Below are 24,399 nucleotides of genomic sequence, written 5' to 3'. Positions count from 1 at the left end.
AATGCATTTCGTGGCACTTGTGCACATGACCAGTACACTGACTAGAAATATGTCATTTCCATTGTGGGGACCTGCTGGTTTAACAGAGCGGTGGCACTGTGGCTGAGGATCCACGCTTGATGCCGGAAGGTTGCCGGTTCAAATCCCACGGCTGGCAGAGGAGTCCTACTCCTAAGCAAGGCCCTTCACCCCAACTGCTCCAGGGTTGCCGTATAAATGGCTGACCCTGCGCTCTGACCCCAAGCTTCTCTCCCTGTCTGTGTGTCTCATGGAGAGCAAGCTGGGGTCTGCGAAAAGACAAATTCCTAATGCAAGAAATTGTATAGGGTCGATAAAGTGATCTTATCTCTCTTATCTTAAGATGCACAGTAGAACTCAGCAGAAAGCTAAATACACCTTAGTTCAGGCAGGGAGCTGTGTAGGCTGCAAAGGAACAGGTAAAGGTTAATTCCATGAGGAAAGGAAAAGAAAACAGACATAACTTCTCTTTAGTTTTCCTTTCGGTATGAAATAAACCTTTATCTTTATCTCCTTTAAATGCACCTGAGTTTATTTTGATGTGTCAGTTCTGAGCCTCGGCTTGCTTGTTTGTTTTGTACCATGCCAAGCCTCCATCCACCCTTCTAAAGGCAGGAGAGGGAAGTGAAAGTCATTCACCCCTCTTCAGTAGCTTCCTCTTAACTCTGAGCTGTGACGGGGAACTGGCATCTGTCCCAGTCAGAGCGGATGGGACAGGGACTTGGAGTGCAGGGGCCTGTAAGCTGTTAAGAGGTGTTAGTGGGGCCAGTAGGGAGCGCTCACCCTGCGGTCTATGTGGGTCCCAATGCCCCAGTATAGTCCTTAGGACCTCGGTTTTATGTCTCATCCGGACTCTCTGTGGTCATTAAAAATTCCAGGGTGTTTCTCGAAAAGAGTAGGGGTGTAAACCTAGCATCCTGGCCAAATTTCCCCTGGGCCTTTACCCATCACGGCCTCCTAATAATCCCCATCTCTGAACTGGCTTCATCACTCTGCTCTCCTCCCCACTGAGAGCTGGTGTGTGGGGAGAGGACTGGAGCATCATCCAGGTGGGGCTGCACACTGGTGGGGCTGGAGGGATCCCCATGACCTGTTAAGAGCTTTGGTTGGAGTGTCCAGAAAAGCGCTATATAAGTGTAAGCAATTATTATTATTAATTAAGGTTTCCTATCGTGAAAGAAAACCAAAGGCTTCTCTTCAGCCGACTTGGCTGGGTGGCCCGTTCTGTTTCCTGAGACATGTCACGGCCTCCGCCCTGCTGAGTTCCTGAACGAGGGCATCATGCCCTGCTGTTTCTGTGTCTGTTTCTACTGTAGCCCCCCAGAACCGAGAGCAGCATGGGCTGGAGGTGACAGGCACACCCCCAGTATGACACCTGAGCTCTTTCGAAAACACCTGTTTGGTTCGATTTGACTTGACTCCGAATTAAGGTTCCTCCCTTATAGATTCAGGCAAAAATGAATCCGGAATATCTGGAATGCTGAAGGCAGAGTCATTTTCCCTTCTAGCCGCAGTCATCCCATTTTCATTTTGCAGAGGCTCATGTCTTAATGTCATGACTGATTCTGCTGCTACAACATTCTTGCATTCTGTCTGCTTTGTTACTTCTCTGAGTAGTCATGTGGGAGCACAGCTAGGAAATCGGCATTCCCAATGAGACTCGGATTTCAAGTGGGTGAGTTTTGATTGGGGGGAATGCTATTTTTGGCAGCGTTACAAAAAGCAAAGACACTGGCAGAGTTAAATATTTAATCAAGCTGAACGGCAAAAAAAAACCTGCGTCAGTCGCATGCTGTGCATTGTACGGCGTGGATCACACATCGTGGAAAGAATGTTTTAAAAAACATTTTTGAAACCGTATAATGCCTCGCATACAGTATGTTGCAGTTAAACGGACTGCTAGACCTGTAAAAAGACTTCGTTCTGAAGAGGAAACCACGAGCCTGTTCTGACAGAAAAGAGTAATCTCTTTTTCTGAGCACAAACTATGGAATAATTTCCATAAAAAGGCTACAATCAGGAGCCACAAATGTGAGACCCACACTACTAAAACACCATTTATTTCTTCTTTATTCCTTATTACTTTTGGGCTCATGTTACTGGAGAATATACTTATTTCCCAAATACTCCTGCCTAGAGGAATCTCCCATGAGTAGCTGAAATCTACATTTCTTTCTAGACTTTCATTTTAACTTGTGCAGGGCATTTAATCAATAAATTAATCCCTTAATTTCACTCTGTGAATTGATTTAATTGTTGCCCTTATCCAAAAGCAACTAAAAATTCATTTCAAACCAGACAAGTGTAATAACTTGGGGGCAATAGAGGGGGTACTGTTCCCGCACGGACAGGGAATTCTGACTCATGGGTCCTCATCCGAGCACGATTCTATTGTAACGTGTTGGCCTTCATCTACCTCATCCGTCATCTTCTTCAAAATGAGTTTGTAGCAGGGGCCATCTTGGTAGCAGAACAGGTAGCTGCCCTTGTATTTTGACGACTCCAGCGTGAAAGTGTTGTCCTGGATCCTCCTGAGGTAAAAGATACTCTCGTGAGAGTCTCCGGGGATGGTGTCGGCCAAGGCCGTCTCCTGCAACAGCGAAGGCAGCGGTTAGTGGAGGAAACGTGCGTGCATTGGCCAAAACTTCTGTTCCTTTTTGGAAGTTTTTGTTCACCTAGTGGCTGTGAGGGAGGGGCGGGGTTCCGGGACGAGCTGTCCGACTGTGCTGGTGAAGCGAACAGCACAGTCGGTCAGGAGGGGGATCCTGGGATCGGCTCACACTGTGAACCGCAGGAGGCTTGCAGCCGAGCTCTTACGCTGGATGGGTACGGTACCCAGGCTCACCTTGTAAGCGACGGTGCTCTCCTCCTTGCAGTAGAGCGCTCGTGTTCTCCCCTCGCCGTGCAACTCCAGCGCCACGGCCATGTCCCTGTGGTCCTCCGTGTTGTTGAATACCTTCAGCAGGAACCTCATGTCGTCTGCGACACAGAACACAGTGGGCTTTTGCAACAGGGATCCCCAGTCCCGGCCACGAGGGGTCAAAGTGTGTCCACAGGTATCGGACTGCCCTCGCCGCTCCACCCCGCCGGTTCGTCCCGGCTCATCGCCTGGGGCGAGAACCCAGGAGCCAGCCGAGTGAGCTAAAGGAGACCCCCCCCTACCCCTAGGTCCCGGCTCTCGAGGTGCCACTGCTGTTAACAGAATCTGAACTCCTGCATGTACTGCAGTATACTGCAGACTATTTTGCATGTTTATGTATGGAGACTCTCTCATAGTTTGATTTCATGATTAGTAAAGCAGATTGATAAATCATGGAAATTATGTTGTTGTTTCATTGGAACTAAAGAACTAGAAATAACACTGAACAGTGTAACAGAACAATTTAACAGCATGCACGTTTTTGTCAGGCCTTAAAAGATTACATTTTTTTTTCCCCACAAGGTATAAGAGGTTAATTTGGCTTAGCAAGATAACAACATAAAATTCCAGATTTGACAGGTGCTTGAAAGTTGACGTTCACAACTTTATGAAACACGTTCAGCATGTTCGATTGCCCTCGGCTATTTCAGCAAAAACGTCAAAGAATCTTGAGGATTTTTTGACGTTTTTGCTGAAATAGCCGAGGGCAATCGAACATGCTGAACGTGTTTCATAAAGTTGTGAACGTCAACTTTATGTTTAAAACAGTGTCGGGATACGACATTCTATATTGACTCAAACAGCTCAAGACAATCTTGCTTGCAAAAAAAGAAAAAAACTCTGAGCTTGTCTAATGGTAGTAATGGAATTAATAACATGATCAAGACCAGACTTCCTTCCCGACTAGAGCTACAGTAGAATCAGAAAAACTAGAAAAAACAGCACATGTTCAATGGGTCATTGGGAATGTCCGTATTGGTGAAAGTCAAGGTCGTTCTGAACCAATCAGCTGCGATTATTTCTGCGTGGTTTCCGAAATTACGTCATATTTCTAAACGTACTATACTAGCCAATGATATGCGGGGAAATACTTTTAGTATGCCTTTTTTTTCTCACCCTTTGAAAGTTAACGACATTTAATCGCAGTCATTTTGTTCTTTGGATCAGATTGGATTTTATGAATGTAAACAGAGGAAAATCTTTGTTAAAATCGAAAAAAGAAATCCGCTAACGGACATTGCCGGAAATTACCGAGCGAACCGGTACGGCGTAAAACGTACCACGGTACGTACCGCGTGACTAAAGGACCGCGGTTTACCGGTTTTACCGCGCAGCTCTATGTGCCCTGAAAGGAACCGTCTGTGATTCTTGGTGCTTTCCTACGACAGCGTGCACGGCTCGGGCCACCAAGTCCCCAGGTCTGCATCTCGGAGTCAGGAAGTCAGTCTCGAACACCTTGTTTGTGAATGGACTTCCGGGTTGCTAGGCGGTGTTTGGCTGGTAGGTTATAGGTGAAGGCGATTATAGAGGCATGTGATACTGATCCGCCCATCTTGTGCATTGCTACACTGTGCCCTTTGCATTGGCACACTGTGCATTGCTACACTGTGCCCTGTACATTGTTACTTTACATGTTGGATTGCTATACTGTGCCCTGTGCATTGTTACTGTACATGTTGGATTGCTACACTGTGCCCTGTGCATTGTTACTGTACATGTTGCATTGCTACACTGTGCCCTGTGCATTGTTACACGTTGCATTGCTACACTGTGCCCTGTGCATTGTTACATGTTGCATTGCTACACTGTGCCCTGTGCATCATTACAGTGTGCGTTGCTGATGGAGCAGGCCAAGGCTTTGACCAAGGCCTCCTCTGGGAGTGAAAACTGGACATGCCTAGCTTGATAGCCTGATCAGGATCCTGTGGGACTGGAAGGCCACTGCAGGAAAAGGAACTGATCTGTTTGGCCCAGGTGATCGCACATTCCACAGGATTCGTTTTTACTGACTGAAGGATCTGATTCGTCACGAGGGTCGATTTCTAGACATTGGGAAGCTCCCAAGTCTCTAAGGGCAAGTTGATTCGTGTAGTTTTGTTTGAATCTGGATGTAAGAGAGTTAAGCCAGGTCATTCGCACCAGAAGATCAGTGTGTTGTGCATATTGTATTATGTATTGCTTTGTAATTTGCACTATCTGCACTTTGCACCTTGCACTATGTGTATCCTGCCTCCAATGTCTGTCAGTGGTCTGTCTGTCCTGTCTGTATTTGCACTTTGGACCAGGAGGAAGGATATTTCTTTCCACAGAATACCTGTCTGGAATGAAAAATCAACAAACTTGAACTTGAGATCTCTGAGGAGACCTTTGACGTGTGTCTCACAGAGAAGGGAAGCCAGACAGTGAGGGGCAGAGCCTTGAAGGTCCCTCCTCTGGGACCGACTGGTCCTGGGACTGTGCTGGCTTCTCCACAGCGGGGCCACTGGCACCTCAAAGACGCCTGGAGGGGCTCCGAAAGCCAATAACCATGACAGACCACCGAAACGTGCACTGTTGAACTGGAGGCATCCTGCCTCCCTCATATGTTGTGGACTGTGGAATTCATCACACACTGCAATACTGCGCCTTGTTCATTGTGACACCGTGCCCTGTGCATTGCTTCACTGCACCTTGTTCATTGTGACTCTGTGCCCTGTGCACTGCTATGCTGCATCCTGTACACTGTTACTATGTGCCCTGTGCATTGCTATGCTGCATCTTGTTCATTGTGACTCTGTACCCTGTGCATTGCCGCACAGGGCCCTGTTCATTGTTTCTCTGTGCCCTATGCATTGCTTCACTGCATCTTGTGCATCTTGTGACTCTGTCTCCTATGCATTGCTACTCTGCATCTTGTTCATTGTTACTCTGTGCCCTGTGGATTGCTACACTGCATCTTGTTCATTGTGACTCTGTGCCCTGTGCATTGCTACACTGCATCTTGTGCATTGTGATTCTGTGCTCTGTGCATTGTGTTTTGTGTGTTTTGTGACTCTTTGCCCTTTGCATTGCTACACAGCGTCTTATTGATTGGGACTATGTGGCTGTGCATTGCTACGGTTTGCCCTGTTCATTGTAACTCTGTGCCCTGTGCATTGGTACAGTTTGCCCTGTTCATTGTGACTCTGTGCCCTGTGCATTGCTACACTGCGTCTTGTGCATTGTTACTCTGTGCCCTCTGCTTTGCTACAGTTTGCCTTGTTCATTGTAACTCTGTGCCCTGTGCATTGGTACAGTTTGCCCTGTTCATTGTAACTCTGTGCCCTGTGCATTGCTACACTGCGTCTCGATCACTGTCACTCTGTGCCCAGTGTCTTGTTACTCTACGCCTTGTGTGTTCTTACACAGTACCTGGGAGTGGTCCAGCTGGGGTTTGTGCGAAGTGAATGTTGGGACATTCCACTTTAATCTTTTCTGAGCCTGAGGCGGCACACACCTGAGAATAACTGCGGTTGAGCTGAATTATTCTAGCTAAGGATAGAAGCAATTGAAAACCAGTATGCTTTGTGTGGGTGTGTCTGTGATAGCTCTGTAGAAGGTGTGACTGGCGAGCCAGAATTGAAGAAATTTGTTTCAGTGTAAAGCGTTTTCATAACGTTTACAGAAAAAATGAAGATTCAGTTCTCTCTGACTTTGTGTTTGCTTTCTGGTGGCAGTCAGTACATCACTGCAAAGCACTGAGCTTTTACCTGGCAGTTAAATAAAAGCAGATCAAAAGTTACTAAAATAAGTGAATCCAGACTTACCAGATTTCCACTGCTTTGTAGTTCTTTTTTCAAAGTGCAGGCACTCAGACGTGACCACCAGAAACATGTGTTTGGAGTTGCGGATGAAGCAGTAGTCCGCTTTGTCTGAAGACATGAAGCTGTCACTTTCCATAGCGCCTGAGAGCAGAAACATGAGGCATCTTCGTGAGACTATGTACACCCTGTCCAAGCCTTCGAATACACCTCTGTCTCAGCCCCTGACGAAGGCCCTGTCACTGAGGGCTGCCTTGTCCCATAGGGGAAACAGTTCCAAGGCCAGCCTTGATCTGTAGGAAAGTCTTTACACCAAGGGGTTGTGGGGGTGTGGAACAAGCTGTCCAGCCATACTGTCAGTAGTCACATTCATGTTGGTGCAAATGTCAGCACTACATTCAAAAGACTACAACTCTAATGTAGTACTATGATCCATCCGATCAATTTGTATTTCTTGAAGCTGTTAACCTCTCTTTTTTCATAACGACGGACACAGAAAATACAAACTGAGAAAAAGAGAAGTAAAGGGGGCTCTGCTCAGGTACACATGGGTTTCATAGTAACACAGGCAAGTTTAATTCATCACGTAAATATTTAAGCCTGAACCGAGTGGCCAAGAAAGGTTCCCAAACGTTATAAAAGTATAAGAGTGTAATCAGGTGGGGAGCTGCGTCAGCAGGCACGTAGTCTGCAAAGGCGCAAGCAATAGGTTTATTCCGTGCTGAAAAGAGAAGACAGAAAACCCAACGTTTCGGCTGTGAAGCCTTCTTCAGGTGTGAGAAAGACTGGGCAGACAGCAAAGATTAAAGAGCACAGGAGAACAGAAGCTGGGAGAGGGGAGGAGGCAGAGAGGCCACTCAGGAAGTGAGAAGTGGAGAGGGTTGTGAAGTCAAACCTGGCAGGAGAATAGAGAAGATCACACGCAAACAAGTCGGTCACTGAGAGAAGAGAGTGTAATCAGCAAGTCAAGTGGCCCAAAGGGACATACTGCAGTGTGATCCTTTGCCAACTTACTATACTACAGTACTATTATTACAGTAAGCATGTTCTCCCAGATCCACAGCAAAAGGCTATTCTTCCAGGCACAGAATGTGAGCATATTGTAGAGCTTTTCTCTGTGCTCTAATTGATACGGCTGCTTGGCAGGCCAAGTAAGAAAGACACCAGGTCCATCATCTGTATTTTGAACAGTCGGCAGTATTTTATTGTTAAACCAGTAATATTAATCAATACGATCCTGAGTATTATTACCACTGTTGTTTGTGGCTGTGGATTTTGCATTGTTTGGCAGTGCAGGGCTCTTGATTGCAAGTGGTCGATGTGGGGTATTTGATTCTCAGTTCCTGTTAGACCAAGGCAGCGATCATACAAAGCTTTCCGGACGAAAAGAAGAGGCTAACAGCCGGCTGAGCCGAGCGTCTCGCCCAGCCATTTCTTAAACCTGACACTCGGGCCTCTTTCAGCGTCACGGCCAGCTGGCTTGTTCCACACCCCGGCCACCCTTTGTGTAAAACAGACTAACTGTGCCCTCATCTTTTCAGTCACTGTGGCCCCTTTTTTTCTATCCTTACCATTGTCTTCCCCTTGTGTAGCAGGCAGGAAACACGGCATACCGGCAAAAAAGAAAGAGAGAGTTAGTGCAGTGTGTCAGGACTGCTAGAAGAGGTCAGCGCATCGTCAGTAGAGCCGACCAGTCCTGTGTGTCTGCGTGCAGGTCTGTGTGACTGAGTGTCTGTGTCTGGTGTGTTTGCATGTGTCTGTGTGTTTGGTGTCTCTGCATGTGTGTCTGGTGTGACTGTCTTTGCGTGTTTCTGGTGTGTGCGTGTGTTCTGGTGTGCTGGTGTGCAGGTGCTTGCATGTGTCCTGTGTGTGCGTGTCTGTGGTTATTTTCTTCTCTGAATTCTGCATCTAAAAATAACAAACCATTAATAATGATTAAAAGAAGAAAAACACGTGTTGCTGTTAACTGTAACAACCCCGGACTCCGTGCACTTTTGAGACCTCCTCACCTTCAAAAAAAACCCCTTGATCATTGCAGAGAGCAAACTTGATTTTCTCGCCTGTGACTGGAAAACAGCTCATCTTTGGAACCTGAATCGACAGGAATGGACGTAGTATTAGGGCACGTTGACAACACGGGGCAAACGTGTCGGCAAATCACGATACTGGAGAGGAGGATATTCTTGCAAGTCTCAAAGCCTCCGATTTTTGTAAGCCTGGTCTGCTGTTGCTTTCCAGTCATGGGACACACTGCTTGTCGGTCTCTGTCCCAGGATGAAACTTCAGGAGAGGGTCTACAGAAAGCATAATGTGCCAAAACTGCATCGCACCCATCTGGCAAGTCTTTATTATTCTAGCTGGTATTTTCATACTGAGGAAACTGTAACCCTGAACCACAGTTTGAAAAACACTAGACTGTTTTGTGCTTTAGGCACATTTTAGACAGACCAGTCCCCTCCATTACGGACCTGCGCTAGAGCTGGCTTTTCAACTACCACATTCAACCGCAATGACAGACCACGTGGCTTGAAAAGGAGCTGCAGACTCGTTTCGGTGCAGGTATCTAAGTTTGACGAAACACCATTGTTATTTATCTAACGCCAGCATCGACCTTGAACATATATGGTCGAGCTCCAACATTTTACTTTTGGATCCAGTTAATATACAGTATGTTTGTCCAAGTTTATGTCTATGGTTAGAAGCCGCCGTATTCACATAACAAAAAAAGACGGGAGGGCTCCTTCGTCAATATTCGGATGTGCTCTTTTTTGTAAAAAACCCCACTTGCTCTCGGTACGAGCAGCGCCTCTCTGAGCTTTGCTGAGCTCGCTCCTGCTTCAAAGCTGCTCATATTTGTCAGGGTTATCGCTGACTAACGTGCTGCAGGTACGCGATAATGCATTTTCACAGTCCCGCAAACCCGAGGTCCACATCAGAAAGTCCCACTTCCCCACTATGAATCGTGTTGGGAAGCCACGTCGAGTGCCCAACTATGAAGATGGTGATGTTAACTCACCCCTTCGCGTCGATATTAAAAGATTGCGCAGTCTTCGGGAAAGTGTTTTTTCAGATATTAAGAACAATTTCCCCTCTTCCCTCCGCTGCCCTTTGGCAGCATCCTATCGGCGCCCGTACCTGGGCGGAAAATGCCTCCCGCTTCCGTCAGGCTCCTCTCACTTCTGTTTTCTGTTTTGCATATCCACTAAGCAAAGTGGGAGGCGTCGGCGAACCGTGCGTCTTCGCCTTACCCGTTGAAGACCTCGAAGGAAGATTTATCCGAGAAGCGCCGGCGAGGTCAGGCGGCGGTTGCGCGCCCGTCACGCCCTGGTGTGTCGGAGGCGAAGCGGAGCCGCGGCCGCAGGAGGGACCCGGGCGCTGTCTCTGCCCGGGCGGTGCGGCGGTTTAACGCGGAGACTGCGCTCGACGAGCCGGCGGGTCGGGGGGGAACGGAGGTGTCGCTGCAGGAGGTGTAGGGGCACCTCCTGTCCCGTGTGTTCTGGTCGTGTGTAGCGAGGGGGGGGGGAGTCTGAATTAGGACGGAGTTTCGGGGCGGAGGAGGAGTCGGAGAGCTGAGATGTTTGCGATCTAGCAGTGCGCCTTGGTTCCCCAACTGCTCACCGCGAAGAATTGGTTAGACGTTCAAGAACCACAGCGTAAGCATAAACGAGTGGTGGGGCCCCAGCTTACACCTCCCCCAGTCCTAGGATAATTCACGCCGGCGACCTTTCGCGGGGATCCAGTCCAGCGCTTCCGTGTCCCTGGTTCCGATGATGATAAAGCTTTTGTGTCCGAGAGTCTTATTAACTCCACCTGAGTTCTCAGATACTTACTGAGTAATGTGGACGCCACAGCTGTATTCATCTGCTGAGCCCTCAGAGGCTACATCTTCTAAACCGCAAAAACCATCTGATTTGTAAGAGGGAGACGACTGATGCCAAGAACCCTCTGCAACCTGAACTCAACGGGGAAAAAAATATCACGCCAATCGAAGTGACCTTTTCCTACCCGCAGATGGCGCCGATACCAAGAGTCTGTGTGACGGAAGAATGTGTGTGTGTTGGGTGCGTTAGCGCATGTTATTGTTACCTGCATGTCAGTATTGGCGATTCTAAAGGCCCTCGTATTGCCTGGATGAATAACTCTCTTCGGGCTTGAGGTGAGCCGAGCACGGCCTTGTGTACTTCACGTGCGGTGGGGGAGTATTACCGCGAATCTCTCCACGCACACACACACACACCCCTGTCCGAGTGCCTGCTTTCGGGTGAGCTGCCCGTCCGCTCTGAGGAATGAGCTCGCAACGCACGGGGCACCAGGCACAGGGGTCGGGTCCGCCAGTTTAAGGGAGAAGGAGACCCCAGCCAAACTGTTGAAGCCCAGAGAGACAGTTAACCCTCTCCTGGCTGGTGCATGCCACTCGTCAAACCACTGTCTGGCCATATACAATATACAGGAACGAGTCTTTTCGCAGACCCTAGCATGCTCTCCATGAGACACACAGACAGGGCGCTTCCCAGTAACACGGGGTCTGCCGGATCTTAGCTTTCTAAACCTAGCCCCTGGCTTCCTTCGCAAAAGACTTTTGCGTGGAAAGCGACAATATTTCCCCATATTTTCAGAAGACGGGGGGCTGCAATCGCTGCTCGGACCCCTACTCGGTGACTCCAGCATCATCCCGTTTTGCAGATGACGGCCTTTTAAACTGCTTTTGTAAAACACAGAAAGCACGCACCTGCTTGAAGCTCTTTGGAGCTCTTTACAGGTCATGGGGATCCCCTCCACCCCCACTAGTGTGCAGCCCCACCTGGATGATGCTCCAGTCCTCTCCCCACACACCAGCTCTCAGTGGGGAGGAGAGCAGAGTGATGAAGCCAGTTCAGAGATGGCCAGCGGAGACCACCTCTTGAGCGATCTAATCGGCACCAGCAGCGGGTTATTATTAACAAGCACGCCGCGCTATTAAGACCCTCCTTACCTGTTTCCCGCTGCTCGGTATTGAGTCTGCTCCTGGAGAGCTCTACCTGGCGGTTTTTCCGTGCCTCGTTTATCCTGGATTCTGGACTCCCCTTCTGCCTTTTCGACTTTGAACCCCCGCCTCTCGTCTCGGACTGTTTGCCTCCTGTGTTCTCTGCGGGTTACGACTCAAATTGTCCCTTTTGACCACGACCTTGCCCCTTGCTTCGGCTTGTTCGCTTCTATCGCTCTTTGGACTCGCCCGTCGTGCTCACTACCCTCTCCTGCGTCTGCACAGGATCCTCGTCTCTCTCCAGCGGGGATTCCCTACAGGACACCGAGCCTCAGAGGTGGATCCCGCGGACCCTCAAGCCTTTCGCTCACTTCTCAAACCCCACATTCCCAAGCTCTCCCCCAGCTTCAGTCTTCGCTCCAGCTTCTCTCTAACCGCGTCTCTCCGGCTCCCGCACCGACCCCCGTGGCCCCGCCCACCCCTCCCGTAACTTCACTGTCTGTTGTCCCGGAAAGAGAAGACGGCAACGCCGCGGGCTGCAGGGGTTTTATTTATCCAGCTGCACCCCGACCGCTTTTTTTTTTCTCTCGCCGGGAGCAGATCGGTTTTGCCCTTTCCCTGCGCACAGGCCTGGCTCTGGCCTGGGCAGCTGTGTTGCTTGCTAGGGGAAGTTTTCAGTTTGCCGATCTTCCAGCTTTTTGCAGACCGGCTCCAGACACAGGTTTTTCTCCGGTCAACCCGGGCCTGACTCATCTCCGGCTGTCCTCGCTTCATCAGGGTGATGGGTCACTGTGTGAGGATGTGCCCGAATTCCAAGCCCTCGCCACGGAGTCTGACTGGAACCCCGAAGCCCCGATTTGACTTTTTTTTTCCTCTAAGGGTCTCTCGGAAGAACTAGAGGACCACCTGGCGCTCTGTCTCTCTGGGCGGCGATCGCTCAGGTGATGGAACTGGACACTTCGGCTGCGGAGAGCAGAGAGTCATCCAGGAAGCAGTCCCGGGCGTCCCCGAGGGTACTACACCCCACGGTGCCCACTCTGCCTCATGCACCCCTGTCCTCGGAGGAAAAGGAGAGGCGCCGCCGGGAGGGACTGTGTCTGTATTGCGCTGCACCTGATCATCTCTCTGCTTGCCTCTCGAACCCTTCCGCCGAATACTGTTGGAGTCAGTAGTGCTGTTTTTTTCCTCAAACCTTGTCTGGGTCTTTATTCCCGGCCGAAGTTTCTTGGACTGACTTCCACCTTCCCCCTTTTGGTTTTTGTTGACGCGGGGAACTTTGTGGACACCACTTTTGCTAAGAAGTGGAATATCCCCCTGGCTCCGGTCTCGCCCCTTGTCTGCATTTGAGCTCTGGATGGATCACCGCTCGCTCCTGGACGGATTACCCGGCGGAGGTATTCTTCACTCCTTCTCCTGGACTCGCCTGCCTGCCCAGTAATCCGGGGTCTTCCCTGGCTCAGGAAGCATGATCCTCCCATCTCCTGGGACTCCTTCCCCGTCGCCCCTTGGTGCGCCAAGATCTTTCCAAGCTGCAGAGGACCCGGAGAACGGCGAGGACTGCTCTCGCCAGGTCGTCCCGGCGCCAGGCCAAATTCGCCAACCGGCACCGCAGACCAGCCCCCCCGTTTTCGGAGAGGAGAGTTCGTAACCCTACCTCTACGCCTGCCTTCCAAGAAGAAGAATCGGCCCCTTCCAGATTCTCTCCCGGATCACCCCAGTTACCTCCCGTCTTGCAGCTCCCCAACGTTGCCTACCCTCTCCTGCGTCTGCACAGGATCCTCGTATCTCTCCATCGGGGATTCCTGACACCAGGGGGAAATTTGGCCGGGACATGAGGGCCTTTTATCCTGCTTTTATGGGGGGGAAAAACCCAGAGTCTGTGTCTGCTCCCAGAGCCGGCCGTCCGTGTCCGGTCTCGGGCAGGGCAGAGGATGGGCTCCCTTCCTGCCAGCTGGTTGCCCAGCGCTGAGGCAGTGAGCCGCACGTTCTGGCTGGTTTCCCAGGCCGGAGCTCTGGATATGTCCCCCCCTGCCTCCCGCCTCCACGGGAAGCGCGACCGAGGGGCCCAGGCAGCCTGGGGGCTATCTCCTGCCGGACCACCGCTCCCAGCTGCTTCCCAGTCTGGGGAATGCCGGCTTCTCCCGCCTGCTGAGCTCGGAGCCAGCGCCCTCCGTTTGCCCGGTGCTTCTAACCTGGTCTGTAAGCTCGGCCAGCCGCCCTGGCGCCCCTCATCCACCTCGCGGGGGGGTGGCAGAGGTCCAGCAGAGCCTCACTGTGGACACTGGAGCCACGCAGGAGTGCCCAGGCCCGGTTCTGGAGGGGCACTGGGGCTGCAGGCCTGCGTAGGTCCGAGTAGGGGCACCAGGAGCTCACGAGCCACATCAGGCTCGTGACATGGAGGCAGGAAGGAGCCGGATTTCGGACGAGAGCCGAGCTGGATCGACTAGTCTAGAGATCTCCAGGAGCCGATCCGGGCCCCCCTGGATGAGCTGTAGCTGTAGGATTCCTCTGGGAATGAGCGGTGTGTGTCTAGAGCTCCGGAGCGTCACCGGCTGGGCAGAACGGGCTGGATTTTTAAACACTGGGGCTGGGCGAACCACCAATCACACAGGCAGGGCTGGCTCTCAGCATATTTAATGGGCGCCACAAGCTCGATGTACAGAGTGGTAAATGAAAAGTAACGGTAAAAATAAACCAATCCAAACTCTCTTCAGAACAAGAAGGTCAAACAATAATTTAAAAGTCACAAGCTCAAAATAGAGCCCCCCGCAGGATGTGGGCCGGGGCCCGACGGGAGAGATGTGTCTCTGGCGGCCTGGGCAGGACCCGTGGGAGTATCGAGCAGTCCGAGGAGGAGGGGTTGACCGCAGAGCTGGGCCCGCTCCGAAAAGGGCCGTGTGATCTCCGGTCAACCCGGGCCTGATGGGCGCGCGTGCTCGGGGCCTCCCGAGGGGGCGGCGGCGGCGGGAGAGAGGGGCGCACCCTACTTCTCCAGGGTGAAGAGCTGGCGCTCGTCCACCTCGTCCGCCCGCGGCTGCAGGACCAGCTTGTAGAAGCCCCCCTCGGCGGAGAAGGCCAGGAACCAGCAGCGCCACCTGGAGGACTCGAACATGAACTTGTTGCTCTGCCCCTCCACCGCCTGCAGGAAGAACACGGCGTCGTTGCAGGAGTCGGGCACGTAGTCGGGCACCTGCTCGGACTGCGGAGGGGGGGGGCAGAGGCGGGACGCAGGTCAGTGGGATGGAAGGGAGACTCGGATCGCAGGACCGGAAGATTCCCCCCCCCCAGGACAAACCTGGGCTGGATTGCTGGATCTCTCCCCCCCCCTGCCCATCTCAGCCCCCCCAAACCCCACCCACGCCAGGCAGGTTCTCCAGGCGCGTGCCCACCCCATCTCAAGGAAAGAGGAAAAGAAATCGCCACACGCACACGGAGCGAGGGAGGAGGGGGGGCCGCCGGGCTTGGCCACGCCTCTCGGTGTCGTTTCCCCCCACCCCGTGCCCGGGGCCCCCGGGGGCCACTCACCGAGGCCTCCACCTTCTTCCTGCTGCCCTCCTGCGTGCAGCGCACCACGTGCCAGCAGCCCTCGCTGAAGAAGCGGATGACCACGGCCACGCCCCGGGCGCACTCCGTGGTGCCGTACATCTCGATGGAGAAGCGCCGGTCTGCGGGGGAGAGACAACACAGGCCTCTGGAGACGCGGGACTCCGAAACAGAGAAGATTTGTTCAGCGTGTCCCCTGCACGCTGCAGGGATCGGAGCTGCGTGGGCTCTGGTCTCTGTATCCCGCAGCAGCAGGACAGAGGGGCGCGGGAATTGGAGCACACAGGGATCGGAGCTGCGTGGGCTCTGGTCTCTGTATCCCGCAGCAGCAGGACAGAGGGGCGCGGGAATTGGAGCACACAGGGATCGGAGCTGCGTGGGCTCTGGTCTCTGTATCCCGCAGCAGCAGGACAGAGGGGCGCGGGAGTCGGAGCACACACAGGGATGGGGCGACGGGACGTTACCGAAAGGTGCCTGGTCCACGGGCCCGTTCTCGAAGACCAGGCCCTGGTCGGCCACCAGGAACTGGTGGTTCTTGTTCCGGATCATGCGGGACAGGCACTTGTTCATCCTCCTGAAGGAGTCCTCCTCGATGTCTGCGGGCGAGCGGAGAAACGGTCTTAGTTCCGGCGGAGCCTGACCGCAGCGCAGGGTGGCGTGGGATAGCTAGCCACCCTGCTCCCGACTGCTGACTGATACTCCCGGGCCTCGAGTCCCGCGCGTGCTAAAGGAAGATCTCCGTTTCTTTTTTTAATCTGGAAAGGCTCCGAGGAGCCCGTGGGAACCTGTTTCTAAAAAAAAGGGGGACCTGCAGTCACCTACTGCAGAAAGGTCTACGATCCCTCAGTGCGCGCATGGGAACGTGTAGGCAGGCGGCTCTCCCCCTCGCTCAGATCATTGATCACTGCTGATCTACCAAACCTGCACTTCTCGAAAGAAATGGCCGCTCTCTTTGAGTAATGGAGGCTGGAGTTGAATCTAATTAATAGTAATTAATGGAACGGGGTCAGGGCTGGTGTGGCTGAGCTGTGGATGGAGTGGCTGGGGAGGGGAGAGTTCATACATTACCTTGGTCCTCAGCTTGCGAGGCCAGCAGCGAGAGCAGCAAGCACCAGCAGGAAGGAGGGGGAAAAAAAAGACAAAGTGAGTAGGGCTTCCTGTGCAGGATCTGAAAAGGCTGTCGAGTCAGGGAGGGCTTCCCATAAAACGCACTCTCTCTCTCCCGGGAATCTGGTTTGTCCGTGTCCATCTGCAGATTCTTGGTTACTACGAGGCTAATGACCCCCTCTTCCTCCTGTCCCACACACACACACGTACCGCTGAAGATAAGATCACTTTATTGGCCCTATACATTTTCTTGTATTAGGAATTGTCTTTCTGCATACCTCAACCTCAACACAGACAGGGAGAGAAGCTGGGGGTCAGAGCGCAGGGTCAGTCATTTATACGGTGCCCCTGGAGCAGCTGGGGTTGAGGGCCTCGCTCAGGGGCCCAACGGAGTAGGATTCCTCTGCCGGCCGCGGGATACGAACCTCACAGGCGCAGGTCCTCAGCCACAGTGCCACCACACCAACACCAGAAGCACTGACATGCGCGCGCAGATCGGAGCCGTGCCTCAGCCGCTCGCTGCAGCTCTCCTGTGTGCATTCTCTTCTCCCTCAGTGCTTGACTGACCATGATAAGAACTCCTCACACTTCTAGAGCTCTTTTCTGGACACTCCACTCAAAGCTCTTTACAGGTCATGGGGATCCCCTCCACCCCCAGACTGCAGGGTGCTATAGTTACTGGCAGACTAGTGATGAGTGTCAATTCGAAAGTGCCTGAAAATGCCCCCACGATGATTGTTCTTAAAATTTACGAGGAGGGTACCGTCCCCACCCCTCTGCAATTCATTCCTCCACTAAGTGGAAGTTACACGGAAGTGCACTTAGATCTGAGAACATGCGGCATCACTTTACGCAAAGGGTTGTGGGAGTGTGCGACAAGCTACCGGGCCACGTGGCTGGTTTGTTTCAAGAAATGAGAACCTGGGATCAACGAACTACCAGCTATCAAACAGGCCAGATGGGTAATTTAGCCCTTCGTCCGCCTACCTGCGAAAAAGATCTCGTTCTCCAACACGGCAGCGAACTCCATGCACTGAAACTCAGACATGCCCACGGGTTCGAGGTGAGGCTCCGTCACCTGGCTGCTGCTGGGGAGAGAAGGATATTTATTGGCCAAATACAGTTTCTTGCATTTGGAATTTGTCTTTTCGCAGACCCCAGCTTGCTCTCCATGAGACACACAGACAGGGAGGGAGAAGCTTGGGGTCAGAGCGCAGGGTCAGCCATTTCTACAGCGCCCCTGGAGCAGTTGGGGTTCAGGGCCTCGCTCAGGGGCCCAACGGAGTAGGATTCCTCTGCCGGCCGCGGGATTTGAACCGGCAACCTTCCAGCCACGGGCGCAGATCCTGAGCCACAGAGCCCCCGCTCAGCCCAATGCCATGGGCCTCGCCCCAGATGATCTGAGAGAGATCAGAACAGCACAGTTGGGGTCCCCCTAGCAAAGAGGGGGGAGTGACCCGTCCAGGGGGTCGGAGATCATCTGAGCAGGCGTGGACCAAGCGATGAGGAGGAGGGTGCGGAGAGGGAGGGCACAGACCCAGCTGGCAAGGCCTGTACTGTGACTTTTAGGTGGGGGGGGGCAGCATTCTGATGTAGTGGTGTTCAGTCACAATCCTTAACCCCACAGATGGCTGCTTTTCGGAGGGTCGGCTCCTGAGCCCAGCCACAGACGCCAAGTGAGTCGCTGTCCCCCCCGCCGCGGACATCCAGGTGAAACAGCCAGAGTGGGAGATCGAATCTCGGCAACGGGAAACTGGAATCCAGCGGCCTGCGATGAAGAGGCACCAGAGGACAGAGGGTCCCCCCCAAGGACCAGGGCAGGACACCCCCTGCTGCAGTGGTGCGAGGAAACCAGTCCGAAGGGCTCCCGGCGGAGCTGTAACTGCAGTCTTGAGGAATCGCTGATGAAGCAGGCACGCTGATGTTACCTTCACGTGTCCTTCCACTTTGCTTTGAACACTGTGAGCCTGACAATCCGTTTCAAACGGACATTTTGTCCGGCAAAGGTGAATTACTGCTTTTCCGGAGCTCTGCTGCTGCGTGTTTTCCGACTGATCCCTGGAACTTGCTTCCCTAAAACACCGAGCGCCTGGAAGACCGGGCCGCGTGCCGGGTGTCGATAACCGCGCTTGCGATTTCATGCCCTTCGTGCGAGGGTGCCCGCCTGGCCCCTGCGAGGTTTCGGGGTGTCCCCATGTGTAATTTTATGCTTCACAAGGGGTTGGTGCTCACGAGCGCCCCCAAGCGGGTGCCCTTTCATGGGGACTGTGCTGAAGGGAATCTTCCGCGATTCCTGGCAGAAAGATGCCGTTTCATCTCAATGCGCACAGAAGAAACGCCCTGGGATTTTTAATGACCACAGAGAGTCAGGACTTCGGTTTTACGTCTCATCCAAAGGACGGCACCTTTTTACAGTGTAGTGTGCCCGTCACTATACTGGGGCATTAGGACCCACACAGACCGCAAGGTGAGCGCCCCCTACTGGCCCCACTAACACCTCTTCCAGCAGCAGCCTTAGTTTTTCCCAGGAGTCTCCCATCCAGGTACTGGCCAGGCTCACACTGCTGAGCTCCAGGGGGGCTGCCAGTGGTGAGTTGCAGGGTGATATGGCTGCTGGCGATGTACTTCGATGGTACAAAGTACTCTTTGAACGTTCAGAGAGCAGTACGGCCATGTTGTCCTTATTTAGTTTAGTTCCCTCTGCTAAACACTACTAGCCGCAGACCAAGGAAAGGAAGCGATCGGCCGTTGGTCTTTACAGGAAAGTCACCCCTGTGCCCTTTTTACATTTGAAACCGATCGCACTTCCTTTTCTGTTTGAGAAACCAGAAGCAGGAATGAGGCACGCTTCCAGTCCCGGACTTTCACCGGAGAACCGACTGAACTTTTCTCTCCGCCAGAACTCTCCCACTGCTGGCTGTGACCCAGCCTGGCTGCAGCCCAGCCACTGAGAAGCTGCCTTTATACTGGAGAGACGTGCACTAAGCCCAGTGAAGCTGAGGCACAGTGGAGGAAAATGCTAACAAACAGCACAGGAACGCCGTGAGTAAACAGTGCAGGAGGGCAGCTACCTTGCAGAGCACAGAAAGCCGAAGGCAGCCTGTCCGGTCCGGTCCGGTCCACCAGAACTCGGCTCTGCTCGGTCAGCTGCACCCTGGCCCTTTGGAAAGTGGGGGTGGGGCGGGGGGCTCAGGTTCGCCCTGCGGCCTCTACTCACCTGGGAAACATCCTGAGGCACCGAGAGACGGGGGGCCGATGTTTCCCCCCTCCCCCCCCCAAATCCGGAGGGCGATGCTCCAGAGAGCGGATTCGGGATCCGGCAGGCCCTGTTCCTTCGGGAGCGTCCCGGCACTTCCACCCAGGCCCGAACTGCAGAGAGAGCCACAGAGGCGCGAAACGTCACGAACGAGAGGCAGTGAGGAGCCCGGTTCTGGTTCCGGTTCCGTCGGCAGCGAGGGATCGAAGGGAGGGAGCAGAGCAGAGCCCTCCCCCCCCCCCCCCCGAGGAAAAGGCCAGCGGTCCCGAGCGCCTCCGCGGGCGAGAGAGGTTCGACTCCTCTCCCCGACAGCGCAGGGGCTTCCCCCACTTGCCCAGGGCTGGGCTCTGAAAACGGTGATGTAATTCGTACTTCTCGTAACCCGCCGCCGCCGCCGCGATTCCTGAGGTCACTCGGGGTGGGGGCGGGGCCGCGAGCTCTGTGTGGGGCGGCTGGGAAACCACGTGTGAGAGTCTGCTTCCTGCGCAGGGCCGGCACTGCGGTTTTATTGTTATGGATTGGGGGGAAACATCTTCAAAAACGTGTCTGGAACGAAAACACCTTTTTTCACACGCGCACGCGCACATGCACACACACACACACACGTGCACTTAAGTCTTAACAATCCGGAGCTACATCTTGCACGGGTGAAGAGCGTCCACGATCACCTCAAATCCCCCCAGCTGGCGCTTTCCAAGACCCTGCCTCAGCCGCGACTCTGCGAGCGCCCAGCTCACTCTGCCCAGAGTGCAGGCCTGGCGTTGGCGCTCTGGGCCGAGGGCGTCGCGGACTGCAGATCGCCGTCTGTTACTCGGCTCGGCTGTGGGGCGGAAGGGAGTCGGGCTTGGAAGAGTCCGCAGCCAGTTGAACTCTGGGTCACAGGACCAGCTGGGGGTGCTGGTCGGGTCGGTGACCCTTCAACAACCCCGAACTCATAGAAGCCAAACCCAATCCACTACACTGTTGTTGGGTTTGTTTTTCTTCCAATATCCATCCATCCACCCACGCTCGGAGGGTCCCGGCGATTCCAGAGCCTCTCCCGGAAGCAGAGGACGCAGGGAGGGAAAACTGTCCGGAGAGGACTGCAGTCCGTCTCGGGACACGAGCGAGGGAGCGAGCGAGCGCACGGGGGGGCGCTGCAGCCAATCCGCCTGGCTCGGACACGGGGAGAACATGCAGGCTCCACACGCAAGGCCTGCGAGGTTCCTCCAGCTCCCAAGCCGCCCCACAAAGTGAAGTACTGTGTGTGTGTGTGCGTGCACACCGAGCATTTTAAAAGGATCCCCCGTCACTGATCCTAACCCAGTGGAAATGACCGTTCTTCGGGAGCGTGGATCCTGTGCTGTCGGAGATTAATTGCATCCCGATGACATCATCCCTCCTCCGGGTCTGGGGTCCACAGTGTGACTTCTTGTACCGCCCCCATCCAGCGGGATCAGGCCAGTGGGGCCGAGGAATGATCATTTCTGAACACGGCTCCTTGTGCCCAGTGAAACTGAGGCACAGCGGAGTAAAACAGCACAGGAGCGCGAGAATAGAGCGCAGCTCTCCCTCGGCGCAATGCCTGATGGGATAAAGGCCTTCCGCCCGTGTCCTGTTTCTGCTTCCCCAAGCCCCTGAGCTCTGGGGCACCGAACCCCAGGGGTCTGCCTGGACCACGCAGGGACAGGTGTCGCCCGCACGACACGAATCAGTCGGCCGACCCCCGGCGGGCGAGGGGGCGCTTTGATTCCCGGCAGCGAGGCTCCGATGACCTGAATTCTGCACAGGACGTCGGGCAGGAAGCTAGGTGAGTGGTTTCCGAGCCGCGTGTTCTTGTTGTTAATATTATTACTCTTCCTGTCAGCCGTTCGTCTCTCGGCTCACGCAGGTGGTCTCGCCACGTGCTGAGCGACAGCGAGGAGGCTCTGTCGGCGCCCGGAACGGTCCGAGCAGCGCGCGCTGGGAGCAGAGGCCGGGGGGGGGGTTTGGGGTCTGTGACTGAGTCCCCCCCGCACGAGAGGGGCTTTCCCCCGCGCTGCTCCGAAACCCCATTCTAAGCCGGTCTGAAAAGAGGAACGGGGCTGCCGCAATACTGCAAGAGCAGTGACGCCAACGGATTTTCTCTCACGCTGCAAACGCGCGGATATTTAGTTTGGATAAAGGCCAAAACCAAAGCGCATTCCAGCTCCCCCGCGGGCCCGCCTGCTCGGTCACTCCTACCGGCGGTCTTTGACATCGAAGTGAGTCGAAAGAGGCTCTTAGCAAACCATTTCTCCTCAATGCAAGCTCTCAAGTAAAAAGGGAGGATTTAAAAAAAAAAACCAACAACATTCATGCATACAAACGCTGATGCTGACTGTCGAAGCAGAGACATTCCTAGAACTGCACGTCTCCAGTCCGGGACGAATTCACCGCGCTCCCAGGAGCAGGCGCGAGGCAGGGACGGGCTCGGGACAGTTCGGGCGCAGTTCTCCATTCAGGTTGACGGGGTCTGTCCAATAGTTTCTCCAACCGCACCGCCTTTCCAGTCACAAGCCCTTTAGCGCAGGAGCCAGCGCCCGCCCAGCACAGCCCCCGAGCTGTGAAAATCACAGCGCCTCGTCCACGCACGCCGTGGGGCGCAGAAACTGCACGGAAACCACAGGGAGGCGCAGGAAACGTTTAATACAGTACAGTACTCCCATTGCCTCTCCAGCCAGCGCCTGCAGGCCCTGGTTTTGCCCCGAGAAAGCCACAACGGCTCAAGAGCTGGAGCACAACACACCGATCCCGCTCCCGGCGGCTTGTAAAAACCCGCAGTGTTTTCTATCCGACATTTCTGCTACTAAGCGTCATCCGCAATGGTCTGAAAATCAGTTCCTAGTAATTCTTTTCACACCCTTTCTACAGAAGAAAAGTCAGGTGAAACATCTGGCCTATTGGCAGAAATACTGACATTTCTATCTCGGTTACTTATACTGTTGTACGTTTTGTTTTGTTTTGATTTTCTTCCATCCCGTTTCTGTCAACTGCGAGAATGACGTCACGTGGGCGACGTCACACCTTCCTCGGGACGGGAGCACGTCGCTCTTCAGCCGCGGGGACTTGCAACATCCTCAGCCGCCCCTTGCGCCCACGCGTGGAAACAGGCACACAGCCCCCCCCCCAGGCTTGCTCAGATGTAGTTCAAATGGAACTCGCTTCGGAGAAAAGGGTCCGCCAGCAAGGTTCTTATTGTCCTCGTCATCGTCGCCAACAGCAGCAGGGGCGAGACGTGCACGCCTGCTTCTAGATGAAGCACACGAGACACGAGAGCCGGTTGCAGGTTCTCTGACATCACGGGCTAGTCTTATTTCGACTTGTGCAACCTGTTAAGTAAGCGGTCGGTGTACATCGAGCGCCGAGCCTGCTCTGCGGAAAGTTACACAGAACTCGCCTTGCGGTTTAAACCCATCACTTCCAAGAAACCCAGCCCCTGCTCCCCCGGCGCTGCCAGTAAGATCTCTCCGCATTCTCAGACTCTACTGACTGTATTGTGTTGTTGTATCATTGTATCAGTTCGTGTATCATTACACTGTGCTAAGCTGCCGTTGCACTGCAGGGTCCCCTCACGGGATCGATCTTATCAACAGTATCTATTCGCGGCGCGGCCCGGACTCACCCCTCCGTGTAAACACGCCTGTTCCCTCGAGCCGGGGAGCCAGCGCTCGCCGTCCTCTGCTGTCACCACCCCGCGGCCGGGCTTCTCCTCGCAGCGAGCCGGCGTTGGCGCTTTTATGGGGCAGGCGCTGTGACGTCAGCCCCGGCGTGGCGTTTTGGGAGGGTGGGCGCGAGGCATTTTCGCGTGTTCGCCGAGGCGACGCCGCCGGTTTCAACTCCAAACCGAGTTCCGACTGTGTGAACACCTGTTAAACACCAGACGCCCTTATGGTCTGTTAATATTCCCGGTGAAACGGGAACAAAAACACATACAGCACGTAGACGTACGGATTGGATAATGTCTCTCACCCAAACAATTCTAATGATGTTTTATTGTTTCTATCATAGCAGTGCACAGACATTTATGACCGGACGCTATTCACATTATCGTATAACATTTTTATAGACCTCTTCACTCATACAAGTTGATCCTAGCTGGAGTCTCTCAGGCTCTCTTGCGAAAGTTCCTGTCACTACGGCTGTCTGTGCCAGGAGGTTGTTTCCTCAATTATCGCAGGATCCGGTGCCGTTGTGAAAGAAGCGGAAATCCTCCCCTTACTGCGCCGATCAGGACAGGCAGCGCTCGGGTTTCTGAAGTCAGCCAGCAGCCTGGCTGTGATGAGTGTTTTAATGAGCGCAGTCTATTACTAGGCCATTGTGAACAAAAGTGGCACAAAACCTCCCCGTTTCTGTCAGCGGATCGTGTATCTGAGCCGTGGCTTGTGAAAACAGTACTGAAACTCGTCCTTTTGTGCTCTGTTCCTCTTGAGGCTCCTGGAGGCTCCTGGAGGCTCCTGTGTGGAGGCTCCCTGAAACTGGGGCAGGCGGTGTGCAGCCTTCCTTCACCTGTGACCTTATTCAGTAACCCTGAGGAACACTTTGCAGAGTAAGATCTGGGTGCTCCCAAACTGTAGACAACTGTCCTGCTGCATTGTGACTGACGCAGATGGGCAAAGTGCTCAGTCTGAAGATTTGCAGTGGGGAGAGCTGGGGGACAGTGTATCCGGTGTGTATATGTGGTATCTGTGGTATATGTGTGTATCAGTGTGTGTGTCTCTATATATGTGGTATCAGTGGTATATGTGTGTATTTGTGTGTACCTGTGTATATCAGGGGTGTATCTGTGTATCTGTGGTATCTCTGTGTGTATATC

General features: G+C 53.7%; 2 protein-coding genes across 6 annotated transcripts; both read right to left on the bottom strand.

Moving 5' to 3' along the window:
- Positions 1-1,753: 1,753 nt before the first annotated feature.
- On the bottom strand, positions 1,754-12,153 carry LOC107075709 (interleukin-18-like). 5 transcript variants are annotated; one of them, XM_015337814.2, is made up of 6 exons: positions 11,690-12,153; positions 8,727-8,808; positions 8,289-8,300; positions 6,724-6,861; positions 2,864-2,997; positions 1,754-2,608 (listed from the first exon to the last, which is right to left on the bottom strand). In XM_015337814.2, exons 2-6 carry the CDS (start codon positions 8,797-8,799, stop codon positions 2,381-2,383), a joined length of 585 nt encoding a protein of 194 aa, XP_015193300.2. In that variant the 5' UTR covers positions 8,800-8,808; positions 11,690-12,153; the 3' UTR covers positions 1,754-2,380. The 5 variants fall into 5 exon arrangements, with proteins under 5 accessions (XP_015193300.2, XP_069038571.1, XP_069038568.1 ...); XM_069182470.1 differs by lacking the exon at positions 11,690-12,153 and adding an exon at positions 10,548-11,454; XM_069182467.1 differs by lacking the exon at positions 11,690-12,153 and adding an exon at positions 9,966-10,534.
- A 2,145-nt stretch (positions 12,154-14,298) lies between these two features.
- On the bottom strand, positions 14,299-23,319 carry LOC138224568 (interleukin-18-like). The gene is made up of 7 exons (XM_069182466.1): positions 23,209-23,319; positions 19,548-19,699; positions 17,318-17,418; positions 16,292-16,303; positions 15,688-15,819; positions 15,206-15,345; positions 14,299-14,879 (listed from the first exon to the last, which is right to left on the bottom strand). Exons 2-7 carry the CDS (start codon positions 19,556-19,558, stop codon positions 14,664-14,666), a joined length of 612 nt encoding a protein of 203 aa, XP_069038567.1. The 5' UTR covers positions 19,559-19,699; positions 23,209-23,319; the 3' UTR covers positions 14,299-14,663.
- Positions 23,320-24,399: the final 1,080 nt, after the last annotated feature.

Source organism: Lepisosteus oculatus, chromosome 23 (genome assembly GCF_040954835.1).
Source record: "Lepisosteus oculatus isolate fLepOcu1 chromosome 23, fLepOcu1.hap2, whole genome shotgun sequence".
Lineage (NCBI taxonomy): Eukaryota > Metazoa > Chordata > Actinopteri > Semionotiformes > Lepisosteidae > Lepisosteus > Lepisosteus oculatus.
This window is presented reverse-complemented; position numbering and strand designations above follow the sequence as displayed.